Source organism: Acanthisitta chloris, unplaced genomic scaffold (genome assembly GCF_000695815.1).
Source record: "Acanthisitta chloris isolate BGI_N310 unplaced genomic scaffold, ASM69581v1 scaffold1512, whole genome shotgun sequence".
Taxonomy (NCBI): domain Eukaryota; kingdom Metazoa; phylum Chordata; class Aves; order Passeriformes; family Acanthisittidae; genus Acanthisitta; species Acanthisitta chloris.
This window is the reverse complement of record NW_008658586.1, coordinates 47,570-57,680: the sequence shown is the minus strand read 5'-3', so window position 1 is coordinate 57,680 and position 10,111 is coordinate 47,570. Positions and strand designations below refer to the sequence as shown.

At 41.7% G+C, this 10,111-nt stretch overlaps 1 protein-coding gene across 3 annotated transcripts in view; it reads left to right on the top strand.

The window, feature by feature from the left end:
* Positions 1 to 10,111, top strand: part of RBFOX2 (RNA binding protein, fox-1 homolog (C. elegans) 2) — a 56,700-nt gene that overhangs the window by 25,080 nt on the left and 21,509 nt on the right. For all 3 annotated transcript variants that reach the window (XM_009085134.1, XM_009085133.1, XM_009085135.1), the window contains one exon: positions 9,045 to 9,137. In XM_009085134.1, coding sequence (XP_009083382.1) covers positions 9,045 to 9,137 — 93 coding nt within the window. The remainder of the gene's footprint in view (positions 1 to 9,044; positions 9,138 to 10,111) is intronic.

Below are 10,111 nucleotides of genomic sequence, written 5' to 3'. Positions count from 1 at the left end.
ATTAGTGTGATGGGGGAAGGGGAAAGCTATTTTGAGGACTGTCTCCTGTTCCCTCTGACTCGAGACTCTGAGCATGGTCATTTCTGGGCAGCATGTACAAATGCTCCTAGACACTCCTGTCTGTAATGTGGGATCAGGTTCCCCAGCCTTTTGAACAAGCAGGGAGTCAGTCAATTGAGCCTTCATACCAACCTGTTCCCATTGCACTGGCAATGTCTGCCCTGTGGGGAAGGCAGAATAAGGTAAAGCAGCTTTGTGTGATGGGAGGATGTAAGAACAAAGGCTAACCCGCCCCTGCCCCCCATTAAAATACTTATATAGAAAAACTTTGATATCTCACATGTGAAAGGATTTTATTTACTCTATTTTGCAGACTTACTTGGCACTTCTGAGATACTGACCTTTCATGTTTGAGATATTTGATGCTTAATAGAAGCATCCTCATTCCTCTTGCCCTGCCCCATGTGGATGTCCCCCACTGAATTTGCGTTCACACACCTATTTTCATCTTAGAGATGTGTTAAGAGGGAGGTTTTGTTGAGGGTTAATGGTAATTTATTTCCCTGGAGACGAGATTTCAAATGTTGCTCAGGTCAGCTGCAGAGAGATTCAGTGATCTCTGTCCTAATTGGCAATTGGTTCTCATCATGTAACCAGTATCACCACAATGACAAATTGATGTGATTCTCTCTCTGCCCAGGAGGTTCAGCACTGGAATAGCAGGGAGTTTTGCAGGTCAGGAGCGAGGTGCATTGCCAAAGCTCTATGGGGGAAGCTTGCACAGTGCATGTCTATACTCTGCTTGACTTAATCAATGCTAAGATTCCCATTTTCAATTAAACCCAAATTTCCCTCCTCCCCACACACACGTGTGTGCACATGTGTGCATGCACACAAGAGATTTTGGAGTTGCAATTCAGCTAAGCAGTTTCGATTTAGAGTCTGTGCCTTTTGCTTGGATTTGAGGTTCACAGTCTTAAGGTGGCCTCTTTGCTTCAACATATATTCTGGGGTATGTTCATGTTCAGAGCCCTCTGCAAATTTCCACCTGTGTTGCCCAAGATGCATTCTGAAATTCTTCAGTCTCTGTATTAGCTGGAAACCAGAAAGCCATTGATCTGTATACAAAAGAAATGAGTCTTGGCCATTTCCCCATCCTTTGTCCTTAATACCATGGTTTTCTTTTGTTTTGTTTTTCAACAAGACTGAAAAAGTCTGTATGGTTTAGTTAGATAGTTTTACTTTCTTGTGTGGATAAAAAAAATCTATATGATTTACCAAAACAATCAGCTGTGCTGAGTTTGTAAATATTTACTCTGCTCTGTGCTGTTCTTTTGATATTTATAGGCCAAATTGAACTGTGAATTACGCTTGATTTTAGTCATTTGTTTGGCTTTGGGAATAGCCTCTGGCCTCTATCAAATCCTTGCTTGTTTGGATGTAATTGCAAAAGTGGTGAGCTCTACCCTTCATACTCCACTGCCTGTGCTTTCCAGAGTGGTGTTCTCCTTTCCACACATGAACTTCACTCTCTCTCTGTCCCATCCCTGTGTATTAAATGCCCACAGCTGCCCTTTGCCTTCTAGGCAACATTTGCATCGAAGGCTTTTCTGTTGAAGACTTCATTTATGACTCTGGAAAGTACCTACTTGCTAAGGCTTCTGGTTTTCAGTTAAAACAAAAATTATTACGGGAGAGTTCCCTGATGAATTTTACCCTTGAACCCATAATAAATATTTGAAAAAAAAGAAAGCAGAGATGTTCTCCCAGTCCTTGACCATGCAGTTTTCTTACTGCTTTTTTTGTTATGTTACAGCAAAAAGCAGTTACAAAACTGGTAGCCTGTATTGAGGGGTGGGGCAGAATCTGAACACAATGAGAAAACAGCCAAAGAGTTATTTTATGGTATCTTTGCATCCTTCTCTACTCAAAATAATTCCTGTTTTAAAGAGAATGCAAGATTCTTCTTGCTTAGCATGAAAATGGGAGGCCCCAGTGTTTGAGTGGGGTGTAGCTGCACGAAGCACCTGGTATTCACATAATAACGGAAAAGCAACAGTTTGGTGATCTGATGGTGAAGCAAAGGAAATGGATCTTTCTGGAGGCCGCTCACTCACTCTTGGGTTCTTCCTCCACCTTAGGAAAAAAATAAATCCGAATGCATTTTCCTGCCCTGTGGTTTCCATTCTAATCTAATGATATGAAACCTCTCTCTCTTCTCCTCCTCCTCCTCTCTCTTGGGAATCCGAAAGCAGATGCTCCTGCTGCCTGCCTTGTGCTGTGTTCTCAATGCTCCCTTCCCTTCCCTGGGTTCCTAAGGGTTGTAGAGTTTTGTCTATATGTTTTGTAAATATTTAAAAGGTACAGTGGTAAATCCCAAACTGCCCTGGGTTCTCCCCCACCCAGTGTACGATGGGGCTGAGCAGCGCTTTGTCACTGCCGAGCTGTGGCAGGAGAGCTCTGCTGGGATCCCTCCAGTGCTGGTCTGTAGGGGGGACTGGAGGAAGTGTGCCAGTTGCATTCCTCCTTTTGAATCCACCTGAGATGACCAGGCAGTTTTCTTCTACAGCCTGGGGAAACTCTATCAAACTGGCTGAATCTGCAGGATCTCTGTGTGCTTAGGAAGTTTGGTGACCAAAGAGAGCAGTGTGTGTCCATCACAGCCACTTCACACCTCAGGTTCTTGTATTTGGCTTCGGAAATGTTATTTGTTGACTTTCTGTATCACAGCAGAGTAGGAGGCAGTTAATTAGTTTTGCTGATTCTCCTCTCAAAGCAATGTGAATTCTTGTTTCATAACTCAATTTCTTCCCAGATTCAATCTGTTTAGTAGGATTACATGGGCCCCTGGTAGACTTCACGCTGATACTGCTTTGCTATGTATGAGAAACAAGATAGAAACTTTAAACATCCCTTGGATCTCATTTTGTTTTATTCTTCTTTCATAGAATGACATCAGCCTTCCCTTGGTGTGTTTGGGTTTTTTTGCTTGCTTCCAGGAAACTGTTTGTTTCATTTATCCTGTTCACCATTACATTTCTTGTTCTGACTCGTATAAGTGCCTTTAAATAGCATTCTGCCCATGGTTGCAGTTTACCATGCACTTCACTGAACCATGAATAAAACACCTCAGAGGAAGTCGAGAGGATTCCTGCTCCTTTTGTTAGTGGAGATGCATCCTCTAGATGTGTATTTTGTCACTATTGTGCTGAACTGAGCAAGTGGACATATTTGCAGGATTAATGCAGTCTGCCTGTGTAACAAGTATCCTGTGGCATTCGTGAACCTGCAGGCAAAGGGAATCCAAGCTCTTTGCTCATCAGCTGTGTACCAAGTGACATTCCAAGATGTGCCCTCAGTGACATTCAGAGACCAAGAGTGCGTAAGCACACAGCAAAATCTTGGCTAAATCGGGACGGTTTTGTATTTATTTATGTTTTTAGCTTTTTTAATGGTAAGAGTTCATATCAGTGCAGATGAGCTCATGGATAATATAAGTTTGTGCCACTCACTGCTTTCCACTTGGGAAATGCAGATCTCCGAGTTCTTGTGTAGGACTGAAGTGACTAGAAGTGCTTCATATTTAATTCAAACGTTAGTTGGATAGTAGGTTACATCTTGTCCTCACAAGGAAATCTCATCTATTGGTGAGTGGAGTTATGTAAGTAAACCTGTGCTACCTGAAAACTCGTGCAAAAAGCTGTGTGGGTTTTGATGTTTGCACTTAACTGTAGGTTAAGATAAGAATATGGATTTAGGTTTTGATAACAGTGCCTAAAACACTACGTGTTTGCATGTGCATTTGTTTCTTCTTTGAATGGATTAGGTATTTTGAGTTGATCCACTCTTGGACTGAGCCTAGTTTCCACTCAGTGGAAAGCCCCTTCTTCCATAAAATGAATTAGAGGTCTTGTTTCCATTATAATTCTATTTCTATACTTTTTGTTCAGATTTCATCAGTTGAGGCAGAAATAACAAATTGTGTTATTAACACAAAGAGGCTTAAAAACAAATGAAGTTCTGGCCACGAGCATCACTTTCTCAGGTCACCAAATCCCTTTAGAATGCCAGTGGCATGGAGACATGGCTGGTGTCCCTTTATCCTAGTTCAGTGAAGTTCAGTTTTATGCCTTCAAGTCTGTGATACTAAACTAATGAGTTAAATTATTCCATGCACTGAACTGGTTTATTTAAACTGGAATAAGTCAGGCTGAAGTTGATGGTTTCATAGTATAAGCTGATTTACTGCTCCTGTAGAAACACCTTCCCAGTAGTGCTCGTTTTGCTATGTAAGGAACTGGATCCAGGGTGCTAAATTAGCAAAACATTGATGCACCAGGGCGAGATTGAGAAATGAGCTTGTCTGCAGCCAGTTTAGCCCGTTGAACTCTCAGGCCACACACGATCCACAGTCAGTTAGAGGGACGAGGAGCACACGCAGCCGGGGATGTCATAGGCCATGAAGCCTCTGACCTGAACTGGCTGGAGCTGCTCCAGAGCCTCAAGCTCCTGCAGCACACGGTGCTGGGTGAGCTCCTGCTGCTCTCTGCCAGCCTCTGCCCCCTCCTCCAGCGTGCAGCAGGGATTGGCAGTAGAGCAACACAAGCTGGACTGAGGAAATGATACAGCTTAATAATAGCCCTGCAGGGTTTTTTTTTTAAGGTATATTTGCATTTTTTTAGTCAGATTAAGTCCTGCATCTGATCCGCCATATCGCACAGGTGCACAGACAGTGCTTTACCCCTGTGTGCCGTAAGGCACTCAGAGCGTGGCACAGGGGCAGGGAGGAGCTGGAAGAGCTTCTGGAATGTTGGTAGCTTGGTTTATGCCTATCCTCTCGTCAGTTCTCTGTGTGTGACTTCAGCAATGTGTTTCTGGGATTTGTGCAGTGTTGCTGTCAGTGCATTTTAGTCCTGCTCATCTCAGGTGGATTATAGCTGAAACCCTCCTACTCTCTCCAAATGCCACAGAAACAGGTAGCCTAAACTGCTGCCTCTCTGGCCATTTTTTCAGGCTTCTGAAAGTTTACTTATTGTGGAAATAAGGAAAAACAAAAAAAAGCAAAAACTTGGTTCAAAACAAGCAGAGCAGCAGATGACAGCAAGGCTGGTTGCTGGCTATGTGCTCCAGTGGTATAAAGCAAAGATGCTGCTGCTGAGGTGACTGGTCTAAACTCCATGACAAACAAAGGGTTAACAATGCATGGATTTCAAGGGGCTCTGTTTAGTTTTCTTTGGTTTTATTTTTTTATTTTACTTTATTTTATTTTTGTTGTTGTTTTTTTGTTTAATTTCTGTGTTCTGGCCACACCCAGGAGAACCGTCTGCTTTTGATTTCTCCCTTTACGGTTACATGGTAAATTTTCTTTCTCATTCTTCAGAGATGGAAACGTTCAAATACTATATATATACACATTTATTTTTATTTTTTTTTCACTGCTCATCATGTTGCTTGTTATTTATTGCAGAGTCTGAGGCCAGACTAAAAGGGTGGCAGTTACTCGGTCTCTTCAGGCCCTTTCATTAAACCTTTGGGTAAAAAGGGGTTAGCCTGGTACTGCAAATTACCCACCAGTCCTAAAAGTGTTTGTTGGAGTTCAGTGTTCACTGGGTTAAGCTTATTTCTGCTGGGGAGAAGTTCCTGGCAGTTGCTGGTGGGGAGGAATTGTTGAAGATTTCAGCCTTGTTATCATAATAGCATTATTAAACTCAAAATGTCTGTATAATCTAAATTTTAGAAACCCTGAGTATTATCCAGGATCTTCCCTTCCATTTGCTCCATACCTACTACTATGAAGCAACCCAGCACCTGCTATAAATCTAAACTAGGAAACATTGGATACCTGCCACCTCTTTTTTTTCTTTCTTTTTTTTTTTTTTAAATGTTTGAGGTCAAGTCAATCTTGGGGAGGGAAAACTGAGAATTGTTAATTGTATATGTATTTAGGTAAAAATTAATCCCTATTCTTTACAGGTCATCTGTGAGAAGGAATAAAAAAATATGTCTATGCTTTTTTCTCTCCCACATCAAAAATATGTGTGTAGATATATATAATTGCTAGTTTTTTAAACTTAGAAATAACAAAAATGTCAAGTGTGGCTCACCTGTTTTTCCTGATGAAAATTTGAATGTCTGAGAGATGCATTAGTATGGCAAACCAAAAGGGCACAAATACTGACTCTGCCATAGTCAAGTATGTAAAGTATTAATTCAGCATTGACACCAAATGGTTCTCAACAAAGAGAGTTGCACAAGCTGAGGACTGATCTGTCAGTTAAACTAAACTGTGGTTAATTGGTTATGTTGTCCTGAATCAGATTAATTCTGGTTTAATTCACATTGTTAATTATATTCATATAGTCTGCACGTGGATTGTGTGCTACCTTGTGTTAACTTATTAAAAACATCGACAATTTCTACCTCTGTTTAAAGATAGTTAATGGTAATGCAGGGGTTTTTTTCCAAAATCCTATACAGACTTCACTAATTGCAAATAGATGTGAATTAAAATAGTCTTAGTTTGGTACTAGCCTGCACAGATTAATGTCTAAAAGATGACTTTCCCTCTGCTCTCCAGTTTTCAGTTCACATCATCACCGAAGACATAGATTTCATTCGGCCTCCACAGGCTTGTCTAGAACAAACAAAAATTTTAATGTAAAAAGAGAAGAGGGAAATAGAGATTCCTGTTGCAGTCTCCCTCCCCTCCCCCCCCCAGCCTTTAAAAGATGCTTTTTCCCCATTATGCAGTACCAGAGGGAAAGGTGTTGCTCTATTTCTCAGGCTTGCCTTTCTCTGTAGGGGTTCTTTGAAGCAGACACAATACTCTATCCCTTCGTAATCAGCTTTGCTATTACTCCCCCCCTGCACCCCCCTCGTTCTCTGCAACCTATTTGAGAGTTGCATGTGGTTGGGCTGTTTTATTAGCCCCTATGTCTTGTAGCTCTTGATTTTAATTCATTTAAACAGAAAACCTCTATGCTGTTCTGAAAAAGGCATCAGTTTGTTATTTATATAGCTCTTTATTTATGGCTGGAGAAATGAAATTATCTGAAGCTTTAGATTATTGGGTTGGAGCCCAAAGGAGAGCTCTTGTTGATCTCAATATTGCAGTACTTGGCTAAGTTCTTTTAGAATTGAGGGGGGAATAAAAAAAAACACAACAACCCACCAAAAATCAGAACAACAGAAAACCAGCCCTGCAGTTTACGAATGTGTGACAGTTTTGTGCTGGAAACTGAGCTGTGGATGATAAAGACCAGCATGTGCAAACGGCTTGGGCTCTCTAAGATCAGTATTCTAAAGACCTTTCTTTAGAAACCACTTGAAGAATAATGGCTTGCTTGTGTCTTGTTGCTAACAAAGCTTAGAAATAAAGATGCTGTCTATTTTTTGGAGCATCCAGGCCATACATATGGACCCTAAGGTGCATGGAGGGTGTCGTGTGGCTAGCATGCCATTTCTCTAACAGGCATAGCTGTAGATCACTCTCATCACCTTGCTCTTCAGTTAACATCAGGAGCTTCAATTGCATCACATGTAAGCTTTGTTCTTCTGCTCCTGAGGGTATCAAAGCCAGCAGAGATTGCTCTCTGTACGTTAAACCAGGCTTTGCTTTATATCAAGCCACAGGAGCCAGTTACTTCTGTCCTTAAGATACCCTAAAAGCAGAATGCAACAACATTTTTTGCTTGGGTCTATGCTTTGTAATGGCATGAAGAGTATCTCATCACCGTTGTCTGTAGTAAGATGCCATTTGTTACTAGTTAAACCCTAATTCACCTAGTCATGTTGACTCTCTTTTAATGTCAGTGCACTCATCTCTGGGGAAGGAAGCATGGTCTCTTACCCTGCCCTGTTACACGACTGCATGAGTTGGCAGCAGCATGAGCATGTAGGACAGACATGTTGCATGTGCCTTCATGGGTGCGGTGAACCTAAATTCATCTAACTAACACGACATTTTGGCAGTCCTTGAGCCTTTGTGGTTGCTCCAAGCAGGGCGTGTCAATTTTTCTGAAACTTCATGGTCTAACTAGGCAGAAATCTGTTGCTTTCCACAGCACAGAGGTTGCCATCTCAGAACAAAGCCAAGTAGCAGGATGGGAGGGAGGTAACAGTGGGTCAGCAGTGTCAAGACAAAACCTGCCTTAACCAATGAACTGGTAATTAGGTGTTTAGATTTACAAGTCCAGCACAGTACGCAGAGCTAGGAAAATTTTGAAACTACAGTGTCTGATACTGTAAGTCTTTGCCTTAAATAGTGTTTATTTGACGGTGCCGCCTAGAAGCCCTGCTTAAATTCAGGGCCTCACGTGCCGTTAGGCAAGCTACAGGCTTAGGAGTAGACATGAGCTGTGCCCTGAAGAGCTTACAAGGGATGCTTTACAAAGAGCCCTTCCTCTCAACAGTGTTCTAAGGTAGGTAATTATTATTGTCTCCATTTTACAGGTGGGAAAAGCAAGGTTCAGTGTTTGATTTGCCCAAAGCTTCGCAGAATTCTTGCTGCCAGGCGTGAACTCAGATCGCTGCTCACTCTCGTAGCAGTTTGTCAAGAGAGCAAGTGCTGCTCAGTGTCGATGTCCTGTACTGTGTCCAGGGTGGGTGGGGGTCCTGCCAAGCATGTGTGTTCAGTAGATGAGGGGAGTGAAGAGAAGCCCTCCTTGGGCTTGACCAGCTTGCCTATGTCGGTGCAGGGTTTAGTGTTTTTAATCAAAAAAACCCCAAACCAAATGAAAACTTGTCTCGAGTAACTTTGTACTTCTTTTTTGGTCTGGCCTCAATTGCTTTTATGTTTTCTTTTTTTTGTTTTGTTTTAATTTACTCTTATTATTCTTATTATGATTACAGTTCCTTTTTTTATTGAATTTAATTTCTTTCATTTATGGAACATGCATGAACCAACAATGTGACTCTAGGAGGTTACTGCTGAGTTGTGCTGATGTCAATTTCATACTGTGATATTTTTTCTCTATTTACCTAGAGATCAGTATTTCAATATATAACGATGTGCATGTTTTCCCCCCTTCTCCCGCTGCATGCAGGGATTCGGGTTCGTAACTTTCGAGAATAGTGCTGATGCAGACAGGGCCAGGGAGAAATTACACGGCACCGTGGTAGAGGGCCGTAAAATCGAGGTGCATGTCTTCAGTAATTCAATTTCTTCTTTATATTTATTCTTTTTGATTTCTTTTTGTGTCTTGCCTCACTTATTTCACATTTGGATCCCAGTCTCGTGTGTGCGTGTGTGTTTGTGTCTGTGTCCTTCACCTCCCTGCACTGAAATGTATAGAAGTTTACACCCTTTACAGAATATTTTTTATTGTTGTTTTGGGTATAATTTTTTTCTTTTCTTTCTTCTTTTATTAAGTTTTATTCCTACCCACTCCAAATTTTTGCCCTTCTGCTGTCTTGATTTTTCCTTTGCTTCAGTTTATGAGGCTCCGATTTCCTGTTACCAGGCCTGAACAAGACTAACTGAAAGAGTACTGTCCAACTTCTAACTCTGTGTCCAAAAGAGAAAGCAGGGGCCCAGCCAGTATCCTCTCTTTCCTCTGAGGCCAGTTCTCCTCCATGCAAGTGTGAGATGATGCCTGTGGTGGGAGGGGTGGGGAGACACGGGGCAGAAGCCCTGAGTGGGCTGTGCTATACACACCACTGGTTTCTTGACCTGCCCATGGTCAAGAGTTGGCTTGGTGAAAGCTAGTCCTTAAAGTTCCTAGCTCTCACTGCAGGGGAGGTAAGGATTACTGTTGGTCGGCCAACATGGCCATATGTTGGGCATGCCTGGTGTTGACCAGTTTGGTGTTCCACTGTGTTGAAGGCTAACTGGCATCATCCCTCTCTCCCTCTTTCTTTAAGGAAAAAAAAAAAAACAAAAAAACAAACGCAAACCATACAAATATTGAAAGAAAAAAAGCCGCCGTTTTTGAGTAAGATGTCTGCATATTTTGCCTTTTTTTTGTTTTGTTTTTTTTATTTCCCTTTCCGATGGTTTAGCATTACAAATATTGAAAGAAAAAAAGCCGCCGTTTTTGAGTAAGATGTCTGCATATTTTGCCTTTTTTTTGTTTTGTTTTTTTTATTTCCCTTTCCGATGGTTTAGCATGCC